Source organism: Vespa velutina, chromosome 12 (genome assembly GCF_912470025.1).
Source record: "Vespa velutina chromosome 12, iVesVel2.1, whole genome shotgun sequence".
NCBI classification, from domain to species: Eukaryota; Metazoa; Arthropoda; class Insecta; order Hymenoptera; family Vespidae; genus Vespa; species Vespa velutina.
Window position 1 is genome coordinate 5,049,764 of NC_062199.1, and position 27,303 is coordinate 5,077,066.

The following is a 27,303-nucleotide window of genomic DNA, read 5'->3' on the forward strand; positions in this document are numbered from 1 at the left end:
TTGTTTATGTTTAAAATTTTTTAATTCTCTAACAATTACAAAGGGGAAATTAATTTAAAAATTTATTTAAGTAGTATATATTACTTTTTTCATATCTAAAAATATGTATAGCGAAAAGAACAGAGACATACGTATGTTAACCTACATTCAAGTATTTCGAGTTTTATATTTTTATGAGCGCGTCCAACATATGTAAAAAGGAAAGAAAATTTTCTCGATAATGTAAGAAGATAAATACAGGTTCAATCTGTGATTCGTCGACTTAATTTAAATAATAATAATAAAAAAAAAGAAGAAAAAGACACCATATTTGTTCATCATGCATGTGAATTTTTCATTTTGCACATATTTTTTTAATTTTATTTGAAAAAAATAAACAAAATCTATATGTATACATATATATTTTATATATATATATTATTATTATTATTATTATTATATATACTATATATATAACATATATATACATACTACATTATATATATTATTTATTATACACACACACACATATATATATATATATATATATATATATATATATATATATATCAAATAATTCATTAGTCAATGGTGTACTTGGCGAAATTGCCGGCCATCAAGTGTATTTATATTAATCCTTGACGCCCTACTTTTTCTATCTCTAAATCGTAGTAACACTCGTCTCTTTTCTCTAGCTTTATCCCACTTTCATCCAACTGGTGGTCCCTTTTGATTACCCCACTTTTCTAGAATTCGTATAGAACGATTTATCGTCGAAGATAAACAAGGCCAAATTTTCCACATCTGACACTATTTTGGTAATCCGTAATCAGATCTTTGACATTCAACGTTTATAGAAAGACATAAATAATAAGAGATATCGCCGGTTAACTAAAAAAATTATGTTGAATTTTTCAAAATAAAATATATATATATATGTATATATATACATATATATATGTATATATATATGATTGAGCTTTCTTTGATGATGTGAGATACGCCAGTTAGGTTGGCCTCGGGCAATCATCCTCTCTTGGTGATTTCTATAACGAGTGATCGCACAATTTCACAGAATCTCAGCTACGTGTCCCTCCTATTCATCTGGGTTTGCGAACGATTTAACGAGCCGCACGCGGCCCACAATCGATCCCTCCTCTCTCCGTCACACACGTCCTTATAATAGAAACCATAACCCCCTCCCTTCCCGTTGTTGTATCCGATCTACCATATCCCTCTTCACGCCTTTTTCCCTCTACCACTTTTTTGTTTTTTCTCTCTTGACAACACTGTACTCGAATATCTATTTATTTACTTTCTCTTTTTCTTTCCTTTTTTCGTCTTTTCGTTTCTAATAAAAAAAGGACAAAAAGAAATAAAATAAAGCAAGATTCTTTCCTGACAACTGAAGGACTTGCAAAATTTTATTCAGTTTACTTTTTCTTTTTTTTTTCCATGATTAAATAATTTTAAATTTGCATAATTAAACAATGATAAACATGTTCGATGAATTTTTTGCTTTTTTTTTTTTTTTGTTTTTGATAAAGAGCCAATTCGTAACATTTTACTATAAGCCGTTTTACAAACAGAAGTATCAGTAAAACTTTGTGTGGTCCATTAAAAAAAAAAAAAAAAAATGTCTACAATACTTAAAGCGATTAAATTTGAACGCTTTATGTGGAAATTATGTGCCAAAGAAAAAGAAGACGAAAATTTTGTAATCCTTTATACTTATCACCTATATTACATATCTTCTAAAATAAACATACAACGTAACTAATCTCCATTATTTTTCATTTTTTAATATCTCTTTCATACCGCGTTTTTTTTTTAAATAAAATCGAAAGATAGAAGAAAAATTCTCATATCCTCCCTTTAGTGACTTTATTAGTAATTTTACGTCACTTCTATGAACAAAAGGTTTCCTCGTCTCAAAGGACCCTTGTACCTTTCCCTTCTTCCCTTCACCCCTCTCCCCAAGATTCTCTCTCCATCTCACTTTCTTTATCTCTAGATCGAGATTTACGAGCAATTAAACGCGTTTGACGATGACGATACTAAAGATGACGTTTACAAAACGACGAGAACTGGAAAGATATTCACGACGTTTTTCGGTGATACACTGTAAAGTTCGAGGGAAAGAGAAGAGCAGGGGAGGGGGTTGAGGTCGATGGGTTAGATGGGGGGGGGGAAGGGTGATTATAAACAGCCACGTGCCAGCCTTGACGAAGGGACCCCTGGCGTGCAAGCACGCGACCGTCGAAAGCCAAGCCGAGAATTTCTATCCCGAGAACAATTAATTTATTGTTCGTATGGGATGACAATTGGTCCTCGTATCGTCTGTATAAGAAGCATTAAAAAAAAAGAAAAACAGAAGAATCACCAGGAGATTTCTTCGTTTTTATTCAAACAATCGGAGACGAGACTTGGAACTAAAACAAAAAGAGAATTGGTACGAGAATAAAGACCGAAGAGAACACAAAAACGAATCAAAAAGAAAGAAAACAAAGAAAAAATAATAGAATTAAGACAGATTATTATTATCGACAAATAGTGAGAAAATAATGGAGGATAATTGTGCCATTAATTACGAAAGGGGCTTGGAAAGTTTTAAAAGAAATCTAATGACATTTGTTCAATTCATATATCATGCGTGTAAATTTGTATGGAAAAAAAGAAGAGGAAGAGAAAAAAAAGAAAAGAATATTTTGTTTTGTTAGCCCATTTTCTTAAATAATCGGCTCAATTAGTAGCTTAGAAAAAAGGGGATTCAGACGAAATGTTAAATAAATTAATAACATCGTTGTTATTTTCTTTCTGTCTTATTTTTTTTTCTTTTTTTTTTCTTTCTTTCTTTCTTTCTTTCATTCTTTTTTTCTTTCTCTCTCTCTCTCTCTCTCTCTCGCGCTCTCTCTCTCTCTCTCTCTTTCTCTTTTTTCTTTCTTTTTTTTCTTTTTATTAAGAAGGGCATATCTCTTTGGTCGGTTGGCACAAGCACCGGTCAGTCTTCGGATCTATGTAAGAAATAACTATTTACATCTGATTTTAGCAAATTCGATAGTTCTGTTAGCGATCAATCAATCAATCAATCAATTAATTAATTATTAACATAGTTTAAATGTTATGTACACGTTACTACGATTTGGGACCGATCACTTTATATTTACATTTATAACGACGATGAGAACGAGCAATGCGCAATGCTATGTCTGTAATGCTCGATCTTGGATACTATCGATCCCTTGTTCAACTCGATATCATCTTCATTATATTATTCATTTAATATACTACCATGAGGGGGAAAATACGTACTGCTCACGTCCAGCGTGACTTAAGCATATCATTGTTTCTTTTTTTTCTTTTTCATTTTTTCCGTTTAATCCTTTTCTTTTTCTTTTTCTTTTTCTTTTTTTTCTTTTCATTTTTTTTTCACTTTTTTTTCATTTCTAAAATATTTTTCTTGCAAAACCTTGAATGGATTTTTGTTCTCAATATAATTCTTGAGATCGATATTACGTGAAGGACGTTTAAATTATATAGAAGAGAAAGTATGTGTATATGTATGTATGTATATATGTATATATGTATATATGTATTAGGGGACCGGAAAGTAATGTCGCTTTCTTAAATTAAATTTAAACGAATAAATTTTTAACAAGTTTTTATTTTTAATCACAATCAAATATCGACATGCGCAGAAACGACATTACTTTCCGGTCCTCCTAATATATATGTATCTATGTATGTACGTAGACGACTGATCGAGCAGAGACAAAGGGAAAGATATTATTAACTTAATTGCATAAAATTATTCTATCGATGATATTAAGAGACTTTTATAATTGAAAAAAGAATTTCCAATGCGTATTAGCGGAGTATGTTTCTCGTTTCTTTTTCTTTTTTCTCTTTCTGTTTTGTTTTGCTTTGTTTTTGTTAGACTCACTAGAAAGACAGGAATAAATTGTAACGTAGGGCAATTTATCGTAGAACGAGAAGAAAACAAAGAATTCGTCGTGACGATCGATCTCACTTGATATGTCGATATAAATGATCGCGCATTTCGAAAAAATTTACATTACTTGACAGTCTTTCGAATTGATACATCGACCGAAACCGAATCTAGTGATGTCTTCTTTCGAAACTTTCGTTTCCATTATTATTATTATTATTATTATTATTATTATTATTATTATTATTATTATTATTATTATTATTATTCCTCTTATTATTATTATATTATTATTATTATTATTATTATTACTATTATTACTACTACTATTATTATTGTGTGTATGCGTGTTTTTTTATGCGAGTACGTGTAAATGTTTGTGAGTGTTTTTACTTCATTAATCTTTTTTAAATTATTTTAATTATTATTATTATTATTATTATTATTATTATTATTATTATTATTATTATTACTATTATTATTATTATTACTATTATTATTACTATTATTATTATTATTATTATTATTATTATTATTATTATTATTATTATTATTATTATTATTATTATTATTATTATTATTATTATTTCTATTATTATTATTTCTATTATTATTGTGTCTGTATGTGTGTGTGTATGCGTGTGTGTATGCGCCCAAATAGGCGTATATGTGTGTGAGTGTTTTTACTTTATTTGTTTTTAAATTATTATAATAATTATTATTAGTACTAATATTCTTATTCTTATTATTATTATTATTATTATTATTATTATTATTATTATTATTATTATTATTATTATTAATATTTTTTTTCTGTTTGTTCCTTACATTCATTATACTTCAAAAGAGCCAGATTAAATCGCAATAAAATTGCAGAATAATCATTGGTTCCTAGAATCATTGAATTCGTAAGCTTGTTGATGTCTCGACGACAAGCATTACTCGCATCATCGTTTGGTGTCAGTGAACGAATTGGTGATGCGTTTCGTAATAATGCTGATGATGCGTTACTAGAGGAGACGTGCTACCACTCGATGTGACAGCCTGATGATGAGCATGGGGATGAAGATCTTGCGTAGGATTTGGACTGTATTGTTGAGAGTCGACGATAACACTTGTGTAACCGGCGGTCGATTGTTCGATATGGTGATGATGTTGGGCCTGTTGTTTAACATTGCTACCAGCAGTTCCGTTTGTATTTCTTTGTGACTGATAAGAGGTATCGTGATGTTGAAGGGTCGTCGGAGTTGTTGGTACACCATTGTAAACGTCGTTGTTATCAAAGCCACAATCAGAATACATGATGACACTGCCACCTGTTTCCGTGATGCTTGACGAGGTCGAGTCTGCAAGCTGATGTTGATTGTGATGATGGTGGTGATGATGTTGATGATGATGATGAGGATGATGATGAGATGGATGAGGTGCAGGAGGAGGAGGATGATATCCCGACGGAATAGAATGTAAACCGATTGGACTAGGTAAATGATTATCCATAGTATCGGTGCTACCGCAAGAACTGGATGACGTAGAATATGGCCTCCTCTGTTGATTACTTTGTATTTGATGATGATGTGTTTCTTGTTGTTGTTGTTGTTGCTGTTGCTGTTGTTGTTGTTGTTGTTGTTGTTGTTGTTGTTGTGGTTGTTGTTGTTGTTGTGGCGGTGGTGGTACCGTGGTAAGTGGATCGTGATTTATATCTGGACAGAGAGAAAGGTACGGATTACAAACTCATTTGTTTGATATTTTTCTTCTAAATACATCCCCTTACCTCCGTACAAATGAAAAACTTCGGTATTGTAATAAATGCCATCTTCTAGTATCGGTCCATTAACAGCATAAGGAGACGAAAGAAAGTGACTGTAATTTGTAGAACAGGCTATAAATTCTGTGCCAGAATAACCAGAACTGTCTGTATAATCTGTATCTGGTGATTCCTTAACTCTTCCACGAAAGGACGGCGAACTTGGACTGTGATTTTCCAATTTGTTTGTATTAGCACTTGTTGTTGGAGTAGTTAAGGCCGTGCTAGATGGGTTTCCAGGACTTGTCGAACAAGGTCCCTCGACGCAATTCAACACCAGTCCCATGTTTTCAATCTCTGTTAAAATATAATTCACTGAGACGATGCAATGAGGCCTTGAGCTTCTTGTATTATGAACGACCGTGGCATATGATTGCATCCACACCCAACCGCCCAATTTCGTTAGAAATCTGTAGTACTTCGTTGTTACTTGACCCTTTCGTAATACTGTAAGAAGAAGAAGAAGAAGAAGAAGAAGAAGAAGAAGAAGAAGAAGAAGAAGAAGAAGAAGAAAGAGAAAAGAGTAAAGGAAAGATAAAAAAATTCAATAATAACAACGACAATAAAAAGAAAAGAAAAAAAGTAAAACTAAAAAAGGTAAAAAAAAAAAAAAAAACAACAATAAAAAGAAAATTAGATATTATTTCACATTCGCATAACCAAGAACGATTTAAGAACAGCATATACTAAAACTCATTAGGGGACAAAGAGAGCTGAAAGGAAAACGTTCCGTGAGAATAGTAGACAGGTTTTGTGGCAGACAAGTAGGCATCGGTGTTGGTGGCATTATGTCAGACTACCTCCTTGTCCCCTTCAACCATTCGCTCCCCCCACCCTTCATCCTCCAACAGTCCCGTTCTCGTTCCCGCCATTCCCCTGTTCCCATCTGTTTGTCTCTCTTTCTCTTGCTCGTGAAACTGCGAGTCTGTTCAAACAGTGATAGCAGTAACCACTACCTCATCCGCTTGTGCCACCCTCCTTTCTCTATCACTCTCTCTCTCTCTCTCTCTCTCTCTCTCTCTCTCTCTCTCTCTCTCTCTCTCTCTCTCTCTCTCTTCTCCAAGTACCTCTAGTACCACTACCACTACCATCTACTACTCTGCACATTCGATCGATAATATACATGTGCCTACGTGTAAGGCATACGATTCACACACTTGTTTCTCCGTGTCCTATAAAAATCATCTATTCGTGTGGTAGACTTAGGAGAGGAGAAGGTACATAGCTAACTCCAGTAGCTCGTTTGCTTAAGAAAAAAAATGAAAAAGAGAGAGAGAGAGAGAGAGAGAGAGAGAGAGAGAGAGAGAGAGAGAGAGAGAGAGAGAGAGAGAGAGAGAGAGAGAGAGAGAAAGAGAGAAAGAAAGAGAAAGAAGGGAAAGATCAAAGCTAGTCTATGTCCGTCAAGTGGGTGTCGGGAGAACGTCGATGAGTTAATTCATTGAGGATGAATAGAAAAATAAGGAAGGTAAGAAAACTATATATCTACAATGAGGATGTGCTACCAAAAAAGATATATAGATAGAAAGAGAGAGAGAGAGATAGAGAGAGAGAGAGAGAGAGAAAGAGAAAGAGAGAGTGAGAAGGGAATGGAGCACACAAAAAAAATTTCTTTGTACTTACGAACTCGGTGTGCTTGTTTCAAGTGCAACGCGTCGCTTCCATGTACATAATGATAGAGAGTTTTTTCGATGAGATCCTGTGGTTGGTAGCCTGTTAAATTCGTTGCGCTGTAATAAAGATATACGACTATGTTTATAATGTATATATTTATCAAGTTCGTTTATGTGTGTGTGTATGTATGTATGTATGAGTGTATGCTTGTATGTATGCGAGAAAGAGAGAAAGAGAGAGAGAGAGAGAGAGAGAGAGAGAAAAGGAAATAAAAAAAGAAAAAGAATATCTAAATCCATGAATGTTTTCTCGTAGCATCACTTCTTTCTTTATTTTTTTATTTTTTTGCTCTTTTCCTTTTCCTTTTTTCCCTGTTGTTATCGAATAAAAAAAGAAAACGAAATCGTATAAAATTTCATTGCAATATACTGGTGCGTCTATAGTTTCTACTTTGTCACGTGTTCGTTCCCAGTATATACGTACATACATAGGTACATGCGTACGTAGATAGGCTATAGGATATCCCATATAAAGTGTTACAAAAGCTGTTATCTTTGCCACTGTTAGAGATAGATTGACATTATTTGTTCTTTTTCTTTTTTCATTTTCTTTTTCATTTAATTTGATTTGGGATATCAAAGAGAGTACATATTGTATGTTGAATCAATATATATATATATATATATATATATATATATATATATATATAGATATATATAAAGAAATTGGGAAGAAAAAGGATTCTTCATTATATTAGGCAGAGAGAGTTATAAATAAAAAAACCTAGTCTCATATACTAACTAGTTTAATTATTTAATCTGTTTCGTATTATGTACATATTATTCAGTTTTATTTAATTCAATTTGATATTTCTAACAGCAAGCGAAGAAAGAAAGAAATAGAAAAGAAAGACAAAAAAAGAAGAAAAAACAGTTTGTAACATTTAATATGGGCCACTCTGTATACATACATATGCCAAGGAATAAGAAGTGTCGCATATCTACGTGCAAGCTCGGTGGACGTTGGATATTTATTTGGCGTCGATAAAAAAGAGAGAGAGTAAAAGAAAGAAAGGTCCTTGACTCTCTGCGGTAATACGAAACTAATTTTAATGGCTGGCACCGAGAGGACCTTGGTTCTCCCCCTTTTTTCGTTTCTCAGTCCAAACACTAAGCGTCGAGGTAATCCAATACCAAAGTGTAATTACATTGGAAATAAACAGTCTAATGGCAGCTCCTTCGTTTCTACGTACTCGAGCTAATTTTTAAGTGGCAAATACGAAGGATCGATCTTTTTTCTTATTTTTTTTCTTTCTTTTTTCTTTCTTTCTTTCTTTCTTTCTTTCTTTCTTTTTTCTTTTTCTTTTTCTTTCTTTCTTTCTTTCTTTCTTAGTTTTTTACGTTTTTTCGTTTTGTTTTGTTCTTATTAAGGAACATCTCTAAAGAGGAAATACTTTCTTTCTCTCTTCTTTTTTTTCTTTTTTTTTTTTTTTGTTATTTCGTTTATTTATTTATTTTTGTATGCTCTTGCTGTTTTCTTACTTCGAATCGATGAATATCATCTTGAGATCGAGGGACGCTCTGAACATAAACATATTGTTATAAAGTTTGATTTCCGTAATGGCAGAAGTTGGAAAGGAATGGCCGACGGCTAAGAGACAAATATTTCTGATGCATCTACCAGCAGTACCACCGTCTTCGTATTCTGACCCAGTTGAACTTTCAATGATGCACTTGAGGTAACCCGAACAATGAATAACCTGTAAGAAGAAAGATATTGTTCTCGTCTACCAAACGTGAGGATGAGGATGATGACGACGATGATGACGATGATGACGATAAGGATGATTGCATATGGAAGTTACTCCTTGAGTAAGGAATACTAATTAATGATAAGCCAATTGCATACGTTAACCATATATTATCATCAAGTGTTATTACGTATCATTGATCACGAGAAATACCGGTGAAAGGAGATTAATGGGCGGTGTATATTATTCAAAAATATACCAGTTGGTGATACTAGAACGAGTATGGCACTCGAGCGAGCATATGTATCATCTTTCAATGATCGAAACACGAAGTACTACCTACCGTCGGCGCAAAGTGTGGATTTTCGCGTGGAACAACGTACTCCTGGCAAATTACCAATTCCTTCCTACTAATTGAATGCTCGAATGAGTAATGGAAAGAAAAGGAAAGAAGAGAAGAGAAAAAAAGGAGAAATAAAAAAGAAAGAAAGAAAGAAAAAAAAACAAGATTCGTCGAGCGTCAAACTCGGGTTTGCTCGTGTCTCGAGTACCTAGGTATACCAAGCCCTGATAACCAAGCCAACACATTTGTGAGGCAAATAGGCTCGTTTCACCACCCTATTTTCCCTATATACCTAACGCATTGCATATGTTTACTATATGCTATGCAATTCTGGTGCATCACACGAGCATGTACGTGCTGCGAAGAATCCTCTTCTCTATTACTAAGGGGATACGAGTTAATGGAGAATGAAGAGGAGAAGAACAGAGAGAGAGAGGGAGAGAGAGAGAGAGAGAGAGAGAGAGAAAGAAAGAGAAGGAATATGAGTTTTGAGAAGGGCGAACGAACAAATTCAATTTCGTTCAGGATTCACATCCTTATAAAGATCTTGAAACGATATTCATTAGGACAATGGCTTATACTCTGTCGAGGTGTCGACGATCTTCAAACTCATTTGCAACTTCCTAAGAGAAAAAGAGTGTGTATATGTTTGAGAGAGAAAGAGTTAAAGAGAGAAAGAAAGAAATAGAGAAGAGAGAGGAGAGAGAGAGACTATTCGTAATCTTCTCTAGCATGTGTGACGACTAGTCTGGGATGTATTGTTCCATCGATATAGATTAGTTTATCGATCATTTTTTTTTATAAGTGATCGTTAGTATTTCTTTTTCTTTTTTTTATTATTATTATTATTTACGGCAGCAAAGGAAGAGAGAGAGAGAGAAATAAAGAGAGAGAGAGAGAGAGAGAGAGAGAGAGAGAAAGAGCAAGTGATCGAAATGTTCCGTTTGTCTGGAATTGAAGGCTAAGTAAATTGATCCTAATTGATCACGATCTATCTCATAATTTATCGCCTAGATCGAAGATAACAATAAATATATAGATAGATAAATGGACAGATAAAACTCGGAAACTCGTAGCAAATCGATTAAAATGATAAATAGATAATTGTTGGCCACGAGAATAGAATGCTTACAATCCTTGTAAATAATGGGTTAGAAGCCAACTACCGGTTCTTTGTATTGTCCAAGTGCCATAGAAAAATCTACCCTCTTCGCATTTCCTGGCCCCTCTTTCGAACCTCATCCTACAGCTTTACGGGGGTCGCATTCATGACTTAGCAAATCCAGAACGTTTTCTCTCTCTTTCTCTCTCTCGTTTTCTCTCTCTTTCTCTCTCTCGTTTTCTCTCTTTAACTTTATATATGAGATTTTCTCAAGAGTTACGGTCATCATCGTCGCTTAGATACGAGGACGAGCTATTCGCTAAACATTTTCTTCCTTTTCGAGGACTTAACCGACACTTTTTTGATTGTTTGTTTTAATCAACATTCCTATCATTTAGAAGATCGTTATTCGTAATCGCAAGTATACAGCTACTATCTATACTATACTAACTTTATTCGTTAACTATACCTATTCAAACTTTTAGGGGAGAACAGTCGTTTCGTCGAATTAACATGATTTATTCCTGTTTGGTTGTTGATAAAGATCGACGATCGTGTTCCTTCACAAATATATCTATGAATTAATTGACTGGATCTGATGATAATCTAACTTTTATCGTCTAAAATGGAAGTCTGTTTTATTTCTGTAAAAAAGAAAAAAGAAAAAAAGGAAGAGAAGAAGAAACAGAACAAAAAGCTAATAGTAAGAGCAAAAAATAATAATTGTAAGAAGCGTGAGTCAATGAAAAAAAAAAAGTCAATGAAGAAAGAAAGATAAATAAACATTTTTTCTCTCTTTTCTTTTCTTTTCTTTTTCTTTTTTTTTTTTGTTTTTTTCGAATAAATTATAACAGTTTCGACCACCAGTGCTTGCGGTAATCAATCGATTTTATTAGTAATTATTTTTATATTAGTATAGTTTAGGAGAAACGTTTGGCGTTTGCCATTCCGAATGGACCGAATTTGAGCAACGTTCATCGATAACTACCTGCCAGGTTCCTGTTCGTTTTTCTTTCGAATCGCGCGTGACCAAGATAATGCTGTCCCTACTTAGCTCACCCATCCCTTATCTCTTATTTAGCATTTCAATTTTTATATAACTTTTATGATTTCCTGTACGACTATACTCTTTCTCTGTTATGTTAATTGTTTGGATACTTTTTTCCTTTTCTTTTTTCAAGAATTTTTTTTTTCTTTCTTTCCTTTCCTTTTTTCTCTTCTCTTTTCTTTTCTTTTCCTTTCTGTTTTTTTTTTTTTTTTATTTTTATTTATGACGATAGAGGGTTAGAAGGAAGGAGTTAAGTTTAAAAGTTATAATCCGACGTAGGTCGAAAGTTAGTACTTTGAAAATTTTATAAAAAGTATTTATTTCGGGAAAAAGAAGAGAGATAATAATGTATTTCGCGAAATTTTTACGGTTTTCTGCAAAAGTATTAACTTTAGAATGGATGCTGAATTGTATTAGAGGTGAACGCAAGAAAATATTGTCCTTAAAAAGATCTTATAAGATTTTTGGAATACACTAATGAACAAAAATAGAATATTTATAAAATGTGTTATAATTACGTTGATTCGTTCATACCTTGTATCCTTCCGTGACAAGACCAGCGCTTCTCTTCGCTAAGATACATTTCATTCTCAGAAAGAAGACACGTTCTAGATCGATTTCACCGCGTGAGTTCGGAGGTGGAAACATAAAATCGGTGAGATCTGCCGGATTTTGTGGGAGATTCAACACCGAAAACATCTCTTCGTGGTCGTACTGACAAATGTATTCGTATATATTATTACCTGTCAATTCAACCTGAATATAAAAAATGAAAAAATAAATAAAGCATTAATTATATTCTTTAAATATATAGGATAAAATTATTCGAAAATTTCTCTCCAAAAATAAGTCATATATTTCTTTAAAATTCAAGATCAATGATCTCTTAAAAGATTAGGTACATATGTTCTCCGCGTCGAAAAATTGACGTATTTTGAGAATTTTTTTTTCAGAAAGAAAACAAAATAAATTGTAAAACTAATAATTTCACGTTGCTTCTTAATGTTTTATTTATATTAAAAATTTTTTTCCATTCGATTTGATTACATATAAATTTTTTAATCTACAGCCACGTTAATCTCCACAAGAAAATGCAGACAGCAGCTTAACTTCTTGTAAAAACAAAATTATTAAAATTCCAGTATCGTGTTGTAAAATAATGTTCTAGTCAAGGATCATCCGCTAATTTTTTTTTAAATTTTAATTTTTAATATTTTTCCAATAAGTTTAAAAGTTTGAAGTTTAGACGAAAAATTGACACTTTTTCAAAATGGCATAATTTTTTTATTCGTCAGAAATTTAAGAATTCGAGTTAATGGCATTTAATTACAACATTATTTTTTAATACAGTACTGAAATTTCAATAATATAAAAATTTTTATAGGAATTTGGGATGCTGTTCATTGAGTCCAAATTTTCGTATATAAAGATTGACGTGGTAATAAATTATAAATTTGACGGAAAAAGTTTTTTATACAAATAAAACATCAAGTAATAATACGGAATTAATTTTTTAATTTATTTTATTCGATTCTTGAAAAGAATTCCTAAAATATGTCAATTTTACAGCGTCAAGAAAGTATGTAACCTACGAACATATGAATCCACGAATTGATATCATCTTCATTTTATTGCTGAGGTTAGCAAAATCGAAGGAAAAAAAAACATTGATGACTTTGAATTCTCCAAGACATAGTATCTAACTCTTGTATTTTGTGTCGTATCATTAAAAACAAGGAAAATATTTAAGGTAATCGAAGATAATACGCATCTAACCTGAGACATTCCTAGGTGTACACTCGCTGTTTCACTAACATAAACGATTTTTCCATCGGGTGTCACAACGAATACGAAACCGTCTAGAGTCTGAAACAACATAACGAAAATCGAAAGAAATATCGATTAACAAAACTATTTTTATAACAAGACTTATAAGACTGATAATAGATTAAAAATTTACTTTCAAAAAAAGTGATCCTAATTCTTTAATACCAGCTTCCAAAGGACTACTAGGCGGTGGTCTAGTACCCCAGTCATCACCCAGTCCTGAAAATACATTAAAATCTTTTTCTTTTTTTGTTTTCTCTGTCATCATCTTTTGTTATGTTAAAACATCCAAAACTACGTGATTTCGAATGAATTACGTAAATGCTATATTACTCGAGTTTAGATTATACATTTGTGTCCAAAGACATCCCTTGTATTCTTTGCTCTCTTTTATTTTTTTTTTTCAATATCAGAGGGACATCAGAAATATAAAGAGGACGAGATAGGATCTTTCTCGACATCATTGAAAATTAAATTTCTACGTAGCAACATCAAATCGAATAATTTCTTTTATATTTTTTCTTTTTTTTTCTTCTTTGATACGGTCTTTATCACGATCAACGATGATAATATTCGATCAATGTGAGAAAACATGAACGATCACAAGAGTGTAGCTCGTATATCGAAGGGTATATACCGTGTCTTTTTTGAAGAATAAAAGAAGCATCTGTATTGTAGAGGGATGAAGCCACTTGAAATTCAATTCGCCGTAGACGAGGATGGAAAGATTGGAAGGAGAGAGGGAGCAAGGAAGGAAGGAAAGAAAGAAAGAAAGAAGGAAGGAAGGAAGGAAGGAAGGAAGGAAGGAAGGAAGGAAGGAAGGAAGAAAGGAAGAAAGGAAGAAAGGAAGGAAGGAAGGAAGGAAGGAAGGAAGGAAAGAAGGTAGGTTGGTAGGAAGGAAGGAAGGAAGGAAAGAAAGAAAGAAGTTAGGTTGGTAGGTTGGTAGGAAGAAAGGGAGGAGGAAAAATACGAAGGTAGGTAGGATAGATAGCTAGGAAGGAAAAAAGGAGAGAGGATAGCAGGTAGGTGGGTGGGTACGTAGATAGGAAGGAAAAGAAGAGAGAGGATAGGAAGGTAGGTAGATACGTAGATAGAAAGGAAGGAAGGAAGGAAAGAACTTAACACTTACAGTTGGTTGTGGTGTTAGTGTAAAAGAGAGTCGGTGTAGGGACCATTGTAACGTTATAACAGCCCCCATACTTTGCTTACAAAGCAGTAGGGGCTAACAATGCATTAAGTGCGCAATCACATCCATCTCATCCGATATTATTTGCCCTTTACGTTGGAAGCTGTCCGGTAAAAGAAGTGGTGAATTAATAAAAAGAGTGCAAGAGTGTTTCCTTTCGTCGAGAATTAATGTATAATAAAAATCGTCGGTTTCATTTCTTTTATTTTTTTTTCTTTTTTCTTATCAAATCATTAAACTATAAATAAATAAGTGTGACGAAGTAATTCTTACCGTGAGGAAATAATGCTCTCATCTTGAGGTTGCTAGTGGTTAGCCTGATGATACTGGCCTTGTCCAATTGTGAAGTGATCGTTGATGGAAGCGGTAAAAGTTTTCCAAGTTCGAGGTATTCCTTGTTTTCTTTTTCCCGACGCCATCGGGCCGCTGTCTTACTTTTCTCCTTCATCACGATTTCTTGAGGTTCGCTCGTCACAAGGCTTATCGAGTTGTTGTTATCGTTGTTATTTTTATTGTTGTTATTGATAAGACTGTTATTGTTGTTGTGGTTTTGATTCTGGTTGTCGTTACGTCGATGATGATGGTGATGGTGATGACGATGATGATGATGATAATGATGCCGAGTATTGCTGAGATCTAAGGTAAGATCTGAAGTTGGGCTGTTCGCTGAAAAGAAACGCTTCGAAATGGACGTTTTCATCGAAATTAAAAGAAATAAATAAAAATGTAACTAAATAAATAAACAAATAAATTATTAATTAATTAAAAAAAGAATGATCTCATCACGGCATAAATATTTATCTTTTTCTTTTTCTGTCATTTTTTGTTTATTTATTTATTCATTTATTTATTTATATCTGTATCTTTTTTACAATATCCATTCGAGACCAATTGCATACCGTGTGTGCAATGCCTTTACGAGGCTATGAGACCGGTTGCACACCGGGGTACAATTGTAACAATGAGCAATTTTCAGTTATTCTGAGTAAAATATTCGTGTAAATAGAAGTTGTTTTTTAATTAATAATATCTGTAAAGTATACGAAAACATAATTTGTCATTGGTTTTTATTTGTACCAAATAAAACAAAACGTTTCGTTTGAATTTTCGAAATTTACATTTTTAAGAAATATCATTGCAGGAACCCATATATCTAATTCCATTTTTCAAATTTATCATTAACATCAATAGTATCGCCTTCTATTTATATCACCTCAACGAAAATCATTATCTTAAGCCAGAAGGTTCTGCATATTTAGAATTTCTTACATGTAAGAAATAATATTTTAAATCTTATTATCTTAAGTGCTGGCTTAAATAATAAATTTTTTCTTTTCTTTGACCCATCTTCATCCGTGAATAAGTAAGAAATTCATTCCTACCACTCTGTGTCTTCTTATCCATGAAAATCGAGCACCAACGACGATGCGTAACAGTTCACTCTTACAGAAAATTCTTCGCAGGAACCAACCGCATAGACGTTGTGCAATCATCTTATTTATACGAATTGACTTACAAATTGGCTGATTTCCATAGGAAAGAAGTTTTTTTACTGAAAATGAACAATATAATGAAAAAAAAAAAATTTTTTTACCTTGGGGACCGTGTTCGAAAAAATTTGGGGTCTCGAATGGGTTAAGAAAGTTGCCGTATCTTACGATGGAATATTTTGAGGATTTTATAGTAGAATAGATATATACATATATATATACATATATGTATATACGTATACATATGTATGTGTATGTGTGTGTGTGTGTGTGTATATATATATATACATATATATTCACTATCGTTATATCGTGGCCTTCCGAAGGCGTAACAATGTCGAAACTCCTCGTTACAAGAACGAAAGGCAAAGGGAGCAAACCATCATTAAAGCGCCAGCGAGAGAGCAACCTAACGATGTAGCTACCTATCTACCGAAACTTCTCACGAATGGAAATTTTCCTTGAATAATGCATCATTTTTTCTTTCGCCGCCATTGCTATTCTTTCTCTTTCTCTCTCTCTCCATCTCTTTTCCTCTCACTAATTCCCTCCCCCTCTCTCTCTCTTTTTCTTTCGTTTTCTCTTACTCCCTCTTCTTCCTTTTTTTTCATTTCCATGTAAGGATGTCATTATTAATAATCACTGATTCGATTTGTTGTTAATTAATATTTATTTGTTGATACCTTTCTGAATTGTTTGTTTACGTTTCCAACTTTCGACATAAAGATCACTTTGTATAACGATGGTAGAATCACTGCTATTATTTTCGATCATTGGTGCCATATTATTGTTATTATTATTATTATTATTATTATTGTTATTATTATTATTGTTATTATTATTATTATTATTATTATTATTATTATTATTATTATTGTTATTATTATTATTATTATTATTTGTTTTCTTTGATTCACCATAGACGATTATTTTAACGAGATACACATTTCACAAATGTCTAAAGAATTCTCCATTCTATTGTCGATAGTATATTCTCAAGGACAATTCTTTCTATTTCACTATCTTCTTTCTTCTTTTCTTTTTTCAAAAGTACGTGTGAACAACACTTGGTCACCTTTTGAAAAAGTAGGCAAAATAGACGAAACGGGGAAAGAAATAATTTGATAATGGAATTGGAAAGAACTGTCAGGATTTGAAATTGTCTGACGAAACGTAGTCAGCAGTGGCGACACACTGTTTGGTAGTTCGACCAGAATTGTACATCTCTCCGTAAAATGTCTCACTATTTTAATTTTTCTCTTTCTATCCCACTAACGTTTTCTCCACCCCTTGCCTGTTCTCAGTCTCCACCCTCAGTCTCAAAATGCCGTTTGCTCGCGGGGTAGCTAAGCCAGAGTGGTAACACCCTTATTTTAAGCTCCACCCTTGGAAGCACAGGGTCAGTCGAAATCGGAGGGTTCCTACGCACACGCGCACTCTTCCTAGCTGGCTAACCAGAAACTGTGAGAGAGAGAGAGAGAGAGAGAGAGAGAAATAGAGAGAGAGAGAGAGAGGGGGGGGGGGGGGGAGAAAAAAACAAAGAGAATGAAAAAGAGAAATACACCGTAGGGATTTTCCCAACGATCGAAACGCGACGGGTGACAAAATCAAAAGTAAAGACGATCTTTAATGGTTTTACTTCCCTTCAATAAAAAAACATTCCAATCCTATTTTCGGAAGAACTATTTATTATTATTGTAAATCAAAATTATTAGTGAATCACGGATATTTTTAAGATTTATGGAATTTATTTAAAATCGTATTCCTTCATTATTTTTCAATTTGATTTTAATAGATTGAAAATAAAATGGTCTTCTATGACGTGTATAAATCTCACTAGACTTATTCCGTTTGTAAATCTTCGATTTGCTAATTTGGAAATTCTTAAAAACTGTATGAAACTTGAAGATATGACTGATCAGAATTGCTAGTTATTTTTTAACGGAAATAAACCTTGAGAAATTTTATGAATAATTATAATTGGATGCCATAAGACCGTTTATCATTTCTTTTTCGTATTAATATATATTCGATTGAAACTATCCAAAATATCTGTTGAAACCTGAAGATTTGGCTAACCAAAATTGCTAGTTATTTTTTAACGGAAACATTAGTTATAAAATAAAATCTCACGTAATTTAATAAACAATTCTTAGTTATAATTAGATACCGTATGTTCTTTTATTATCTCTTCTTCGTATTATTATATATCCGATTAAACTATCCAAGATAACTCGATTAAGATTAATCCAAAACTTAGTATTTAAGTATTTTCTTTTTTTTTCCGTTTATATTTTTTCCTTTCTTTTTTTTCTCTCTTTTTTCTTTCTTTACTTTTTTTTTAAACTAAGTGTATCCTCGAGACGATACAGAAATCTCTTGGGACGTAAACATCTGTTATCATACTGTCGTTTATCGTTTATGACACTTTCGTATATCCACTTTGTACCAACTAGCACCTTCCGAACAACCTTACGAATTGGAAGTAAAGTGCATCATATTCACTTGGAGTAACACGTGCTGGCAATATGTTGTTTAAAATCTCGAAATGGAGGGAAGAAAAGTACCTGTTATATCGTTTTTACATGGTCAATCCTTGGTTGGGAACCGTGTTCCAATGTCTTTCTTTTTCTTTCTATCTTATGTACCAAGGACGACTACCATGTGTCTTCGTTAAACACCTCTTCCTCTTCGTCGTCTTTAAGATGATGGTAAGAACAGGTAGAAAATATTTAATACGAAACATGTGGTGCTCAAACAAAATTTCAACCTTGTCTTCTTTTCTTCCACTTCTTCGAGTTTTATTCTTTTATATTTTAGACTGGTCCCTTGATATAACAGACTAAAATGCTTTCAACAAACTAACTTTTCTTATAACAGTCAATGCGGTTAAAGAATCTTTTTTCTGTTGAAATTTATCTTTACCAGATGTTCATGGAAAAATTATAAATAAATGACCAAGGTTCAATGGAAGGTGCAACGGTGGATTCAAACTTCAATAGTATCCATATCGGGAACCTGTTTTTCAAATGTTTATCATCCCAGAAATCCATGACCACGTTTACTCCATTATTGAGAGTACTTCATTGTTATTAATACTAATTTTTTAATTATAAATAGATTTATTAATCAACGACTATTTCATTTCTATCATTCGTTTTTATAATATCATGGATAAAATATATGTATTTGTCTATTTAAAGATTTTTCAATTACTAATTTCTCATATTATTATACAAACATAATTTAGAATTTATTCAAAATGTTTACGATCTTCGTTGTACCGTTTCGTATTTATACACTTATTCATTATTTGTAGATAGCTGCAATTTATTTATAAATTGTATTTCATTAATAGAAATGTCACGGTGTATGCATATTGTGTATATATTTTTAAAGAAATATGTTTGAAATTTCTGATATAAATTGGTTGATGAATATTTTATTTTGAAACATTATCGATCAATCAATGAGATATTAACATTTTACATTTATTATTACTATTGTTCATTTTGTTTGTTATGTATTTATAAAATTCATTATGTAGATATACTTATGTGTATATGTATATATACATATATATATATATATATATATATATATATATATATATATATATATATACATAAATTCACTATCACTCAATTATTTAAATTCACATATACAAGTATACGTCGACGTATAAAATGTTATCAAAAGATAACTAGACGTCTCCGTATATATCTGTATGTGCATATTTCTATGTGCCTGTGTATACGTAAATTCACTATCATTCTATCTCTCACATTTATATACGCACACGTGTAAATTCAATCAATCATTCAAATTCACACATATAAGTATACATCGATTTGTAAAATGTTATCAAAGGAGAGCTAGGCATTTCTATAATATTAATCACCAAAGAAACGAATAAGAGAAAATCGAAAGTAAATCTGGTTGAAAAACTTGGCCGATTGAAAGAGTTCTGACTCTCGTCGTACGAGCTACTATATTACTCACTATTACGTGTATAATCGATATCCGTGGTAAGCGGCAGGAGTAGTGAAAGGCAATCCAATTTGCAGGAATGCAAACGCTAGCTGTCGTTCAATTAATGGACCTTTCTTATAATCTCATCAATTCACCTCGAACGTCAGAGAAATTTCAATCTTTTTGTATTGTACTTGCTCGAAAGGTTGATAAGAAAAATATCGATTGATTTTAATATATCGAAATTTGATCGATTTGATTTGATTGTTGTTAAGTGTTTAGATATGATCAAATCTTCGAATGAAATTTATTTCTTTTCTTTTTTTTTTTTTTTTTTTAATATGATACTTTCAAAAATGAACGCACAAAATTTAATCATGAAAGTTCTATTATTTCCAAATTAAATTGAAATTATTAAAAATAAGTATAATGGAATATACTTGATGTAGAGCAAATTAAATAAATCATTTATATCATGTTCAAACAAAACGTTGTCGAATGAATTAAAAATTGAATCAATATAGGAAATTTACGAAAACGAAATCGTTAAGTATCTATAACTTAACAAATAAGAAAATGATGTGCATATAAAACACTCAAACTAAAATCCTGACAATATCAAACCATTACGATTAATAAATCCCAATTATGAATTAATAAATCCAAAGAAAAATACAAAATCGAAAAAATCAAAAAAAAAAAAAAAAAAAAAAAAAAAATAAAACTCGCCCAACTCCGAATTCCTTTTTTTATTCTACTATAATTCTCCACAATATTAGATTACACGAAGTTTCAAAAAATTTGAAAAGAAGGAAAAAAAAGAAAAATAAAATAGAAGAAGAAAGAAAAAAAAAAAAGAAAATAAAAGAAAGAAAAAAGGAAAAAGGTGCCATCGAAATATTTCTTTATACGTCGTTGGAAAAAGTTGAATCGTGAGTTAGCCCGTGAGTGAATTTTTCTTGTTCGTGACCGCCTCAATGCATTCATCGTGACGCGCGAGGTCGCAACCATTGCGCGGCTTAACCCTGACAGCTCACCTACATTTTCGGGTTTCACCATTGGCAACGTTTTTCGTGTTGGATTTAACCGTAACCCCTCTTTCTTCACCCCTCACCCTGACACCTTACCCTTTACCTCTCAATCCTCACCTCTCACTCCTTACCCCTCGAGGAAAACCATCCTCAAAAGTCATGCTCGCGGTTGGGGTAGGAACAAGGGATAAACGAGGGGCAGAGGGGAGAGGCGATTCGATTCATTCTACATAGTAGTCTTTGACGTTCACGTGGTTCGCGTGTGCCCGTGCATTTTAATGCAACGAATGAGCGTGATGCAGCTTTCATGCTCACTCTTCATCTCTCTCGCTTCTTGTCCTCGACCCTATTATCTTCATTTTAAGGTACCAAGGCGGAGCAACAGTCTCCTTGTTATGAATTTCAAACCTGGATAGACTATTATTAGAAAATAGTACCTTGCGAAATCGATTATGTGAAATTTGTTTCCCTTTTCCTTTTACTTTCTTCTCTTTTTTCTTTTTTTTCCTCTTACTTTTTACTTTTTCCTTTTCCTTTTTTTTTTTAACGAATTTTTGTCTCATTCTTAAATAATGTATAAATATATCTGAAGAAATATACTTTATAGATTTTCTAATAACTTTTTATACAGATCTGTTATGTTCTGTATATATTTAAAATTATTTCTTCGGATTATTATATATATATATATATATATATAACATTTATTTATTATTATTATTATATATATATATAATAATAAATGTTAAGGAAGTTCATCGTGTACATTTCGTGATAAATAAATTGTTAAAAAGAAGAACAGGATTAATATAAATTTGATTCGTGAAAAATCTTGAAATCATCCTAAACAATTTTTCTCGTTAAATTTTAACTTATTTATCGTAATAAGAGATAACTATATCTAATCAAATAATCTTATATTTTTGTAACACTATATGGATCACGCTTCACATACCACTTTCATGATTTTTGAAGTTTACGAGTTCATTTTATGTTGAATGGATTAATAAAAAAAGAATAAAATTAATATATAAATTTATAATATTTAAATTTATCAAGCTTTCTATCAAACTCTTTAAATCTTTTTATCAATATATATAATAATTTACAATAAAAGTTTATTATTTTTCTTATTATTTTTCTTATCATTTTTATTATTATTTTTTACAAAAAAAAAAAGAAGTTCACTAGTACTATTTTATAATAAGTAGATTGTCAAAAACAAAACAAAATTAATATAAATCTATTTCGGGAAAAATTTTAAAATCATCTTGTACTTTTTCTCGTTGAATTCAAACTTATTTTTATCGTGATGAGAGATAATTATATTTAAACAAATAAACTCATATTTTTTTAACATTTTATACGAATCACATTTTGTATATCTTTATAAGATTTATGAACTTTTTCGTATGTACATTTCATAATGAATGAGAATGAAAAAAAAAAAAAAAAAAAAAAAGAAAAAGGAAAGAAAAACATACAAAAAAATTAATATAAGTCACATCCGTAAAAATTCTTGAAACCACCCTAAACCTTTTTCCCTTTGAATTCTAGATTATTTTTATCGTGCTGATCATGCAATTTGAACCCTTTAGAAAGTATACCAACGTTGTGCCATGCTGATATCTACAATGTAAGTAGAAAATGTGTATATAGATTCTATGTAGACGGAACAACGCAAGAGTCGAGTTGACCGATGAAGGAGCATATTTGTCGCCACGTTTCTTTCTATCTTTCTCTTTCTCTCTCTTTATCTCTCTCTCTCTCTCTCTCTCTCTCTCTCTCTCTCTTTCTACCTCTCTTTTTTCCTCTCTCTTTTCTACACGTACTCAACTTACATTGTCGCTCGTGACGTGTAACAAACAACGACTTGGCCGAACGCGAGCCAACGCCACGATCGTGTATACGTATGAGTGTAATTCTATGCTCTCTACGCGACAAAAGTATATATGTATGTATGTATGTATGTATGTATGTATGTATGTATGTATGTATGTATGTATGTATGTATGTATGTATGTATGTATGTATGTATGTATGTATGTATGTATGTATGTATGTATGTATGTATGTATGTATGTATGTATGTATGTATGTATGTATGTATGTATATATATATATATCGTTCTTTATATTCTTTTCTTTTCTTTTTCATTTTTTTCTTTTTCTTCTCGATAAGATCGATTATGTTAAGAAGTAATGAAAGTTTCAATATATATATTTTTTTTTCTTTTTTTTTGCAGACACAATGAGTTGTAATATATTTATAGAAATAATTTCGTTTGATTTATTTTTTTGTCTGACCAAACGTGTAATATTGACATTTTTAATAATATTGTAACATATATTGTAACATATATATGACATTTGTAATATATTTATACATTTCAGGAATAATTTTGTTTAATTTATTTTTTTGTCTGACCAAACGTATAATATTGATATTTTTAAGTGATGTAAAGAAATTTAATCCGATGTGTAAAATGTCTTTAGAATTAAATAAAAAATTATATATATATATATATATATATATATATATATATATATATATAATAAATATATATTATATTATATATAATAAATATATTTTTATATTATATATAAAAACTATTTAACTATTTAAAATGTACCATTCATGGATATATATTAAATAGTTAAATATTCGGGTTATTTCACGCGATCATTTATGTCTCTGATATAATATATATAATTAAAAAATTACCACACAAAAATAGTAAAAACAATTTATTACCTATACTATTCCATTTTTTCTGTAATATAATTACATTTCAGATAGTTAATTATTCGTATTTTAGAATATTTTAGATAATCATTTCTTTTTTTTTAATTTTAAATACATACATGTATGTTTGTGTGTGTATATATATATATATATATTTATATGTATAATATGTTTATATATATTCATATATATGTATATTATGATATGTACATATATAAATATATTATAATATATATAATATATATAATATATAATATAATATATTGGTAGAAAATTCGAAATAAAAAATGAATATTACTTAATTTATTACCTACACTATTTTACTTTCTCAGTAATATAATTATAGATTAAACAGTTAACTATTTGGAATATTTTATACAATAACTTGCTTCTTTCCAATTTTTTATAACGCATATATATACATATATATATATATATATATATATATATATATATATATATATTTCTTAATTAATTAGTTTAATACCTATACTATTTCATTTTATCAGTAACATTATAATTTGCCAAGATAACGATAATTGAGCACGATAGTAACGAATAAAAATTCTTCTCTAATAGTGTCTTTCTAATTTCGACGCGTGTCGACCCAAGCAAAATCTCATGCTCGTTTCGAAGTAAAAGGGTCTACATAGGGAAAGTTAGGGAGAAAGAGAAAGGAGAAAGAGAAAGGGAGAGAAAGAGAAAGACAGAAACAGATAGATAGATACATACATACATAGATATATACATATATATATACATACTAACATACATACATATATACGCAGATAGAGAAAGAGAGAAAGATAGAGAATACCAAAGTTAGGGGAAGTTGGAAATCGTGCACAACCCCTATGTACCACAACCCTCGTCGTTTTGCTCCTAAGTACGTGCCTCTTCGTCGCAAACTACGAAGAGAAAGAGAAAAGGAGAGAGAGAGAGAGAGAGAGAGAGAGAGAGAGAGAGAGAGAGAGAGAGAGAGAGAGAGAGAGAGAGAGAAAGAGAGAAGGGACAAAAAGAAGAGAAAAAAGAAAAAAAGAAAAAAGATGAACGAAACGGAAATGAAGAAGAGTTGGAGAGGACGACACAGCGGTCCCGAATAAGCGAGGCCCTTTCGCCCTTTCATCCACGTACATCCCGCCCTTAAACGGCCTTAAAGCAAGTCACTTTCAACTTGACATTAAGTGTGACCGATCGCCCCAGCGTGTTTTCTAAAATGGCCACCCAACTTACGTGTCACCAAGCAACGTCATCTTGAATTTCTTTTTAACGATTTCTCTCTCTCTATTTCTCTTTCTCTTTATCTCTCCCTCTCTTTATCTTTCTCTCTCTCTCTCTCTCTCTCTCTCTCTTTTTCTCTCGTTGTTATTTTCTATCTATACTATTTATTATTATTATATTAGGTTTACCGAAAAATTATATCTGCTTTTAGAATGAAATTATTTTTAAAAACGAGTTATTTCTTTTCACTTTTTTTTTTGTAAAATGATTTTTATATAAATATCTAGATAGAAAATGAAAAAGAAATTATTCTTTCTTTTTCTCCGTTATTATATTATGATCGGACTTTGTATTTCTTTTTATTTAATTTTTCTCCCGTATCGAGAATTTTTATTTCATGGAAATAAATTGAAATTGAAATTGAAATTCAACGATTCTTTTTTTAAGATAATTATTATTTCTTAATAAAAAAAAAAAAAAAATTATATATTTTGTGTTAATCTAATATTATTACTGATATCTAGAACGATCCAACAGTTTAATGTAATAAAAAAAGATGTACTTAGGATTATATTTGCATGAAAAAAATGTATAATTATATGACCAAATAATTAAATATATTTCACTGTTTCTGTTTAGATAACATATTTCACAAGTTATTTATTAATTTTTAAGACTTATACAATAATATTTTTTAAAGATAATCGATTAAAATATTTAATTAATTGAAAAAATATAATGTGTTTCATAAGAAAAATAAAAAATCATTAATCTTCTGGTTTAACTGGAAGTCGGATGTTTTAATAAATACTATTAAAAAATTTGACATAAGAGATCACGAAAAATTTTTTAATTTATTTTTTTTTCTATTACTTTTGACAAAGGAGATATTCAACTAGCTCTTAATTTATAATCGATTTGTATAATAGAATATTCATTTAAATAACTAATTATTATTTCGCTTAAAATTTTCAGTGATATTATTAAAGAAAAAAGAATGATAGAGATATCTCAATAGAGATAGTATTCATGATATAAAAAAAAAAAACAAAAGAAAGAAAAGAACAAAAAATCTCTTTAACCAATAAGAATATTAAAAAAAATTCCGTATAAATTTCACTGGTCGGAAAATCAATCTACACCCCCTACGTCAAGTCAACTTCGTCTCCAATTATCTTTGTCTAATTTCCACGTGTGATCTTCAGGCAGAAAAAAGAAAAAAAAAAAATATCAGATTATTACATAATATAATAATACTTATTCTTACATTTTGTAATATTTCAGATGTTATTTGATTAATATCGATATATATATATATATATATATATTGTATATCACTATCAAAATCTAGAAATCGATTGAAAGTTATTCACTTGCCTCTATCAGATTGTAATATTTTGAAGATATTCAAATTAGTTACCATCCATATATATTTTTATACGATAGAGATATTGTCGTTAAAAAGAAATTTTTAACCGATAATAATTTTTACAAGAATTCATTCATTATGTGTATATATATATATATATATAGTATAAATTATTAACCGATAATAATTTTTACAAGAATTCATTCATTATGTGTATATATATATATATATATATATATATATATATATATATATATATATATCTGTATTTACGGTAGATATATTCTCGATATAAAAAAAAAAAGAAAAATCTTTTTAACCGATAAAAATATTAAAAAGAATTTCTTCAGTTAAAATTTTGTATATATTTCTATATATCTATATACATCTCAATAGAGATATTATTCATGATATAAAAAGAAAAAACAAAAGAAAGAAAAGAACAAAAAATCTCTTTAACCGATAAGAATTTTAAAAAGAATTCCATATAAATTTCACTGGTCGGAAAATCAATCTACACCCCCTACGTCAAGTCAACTTCATCTCCAATTATCTTTGTCTAATTTCCACGTGTAATCTTCAGAGATGATTTGTACGCGAGGAATGAGACCTGGTTATCTCGCTCGGCACGCGATAATTCCGTGCAAAAATGGATAATCGACGTCGAGCGTGTTTTCCACTTGGGCACGTAGCAAGAGTTCGGATGATGTCACACGGTCATCCTTTTTACAAAGTATAATACCACTATAACGTAGCGTACTATATGCGTCTTTAACGTATAAGTACCTAATAGTTATAAAGACATGCGTAAGTCATCACTGAGTTGGGGGACGTAGAAGGTGACGGAAGGGGGAAAAATAAAGAAAGGAAAAAGA

The 27,303-nt window shown here is 30.9% G+C and overlaps 1 protein-coding gene across 7 annotated transcripts in view; it reads right to left on the reverse strand.

Annotated features, from left to right (window-relative positions):
- Window positions 1-1,688: 1,688 nt before the first annotated feature.
- The window catches only part of LOC124953296 (single-minded homolog 2), a 39,355-nt gene continuing 13,740 nt past the window's right edge, over window positions 1,689-27,303 (reverse strand). For 3 of the 7 annotated variants that reach the window (XM_047504477.1, XM_047504478.1, XM_047504476.1), the window contains 8 exons: window positions 14,873-15,265; window positions 13,547-13,632; window positions 13,363-13,452; window positions 12,121-12,342; window positions 8,885-9,102; window positions 7,353-7,459; window positions 5,700-6,179; window positions 4,663-5,628 (listed from right to left, as the gene is read on the reverse strand). In XM_047504477.1, the coding sequence (XP_047360433.1) occupies window positions 4,889-5,628; window positions 5,700-6,179; window positions 7,353-7,459; window positions 8,885-9,102; window positions 12,121-12,342; window positions 13,363-13,452; window positions 13,547-13,632; window positions 14,873-15,047 (2,118 nt within the window). In that variant the 5' untranslated portion in view covers window positions 15,048-15,265 and the 3' untranslated portion in view covers window positions 4,663-4,888. Of the gene's footprint in view, window positions 2,412-4,662; window positions 5,629-5,699; window positions 6,180-7,352; window positions 7,460-8,884; window positions 9,103-12,120; window positions 12,343-13,362; window positions 13,453-13,546; window positions 13,633-14,872; window positions 15,266-15,981; window positions 16,119-16,193; window positions 16,502-16,772; window positions 17,551-27,303 lie in introns of those variants that run through there. The other 4 variants (XR_007102194.1, XM_047504474.1, XM_047504479.1 and 1 more) reach the window with 4 other exon arrangements.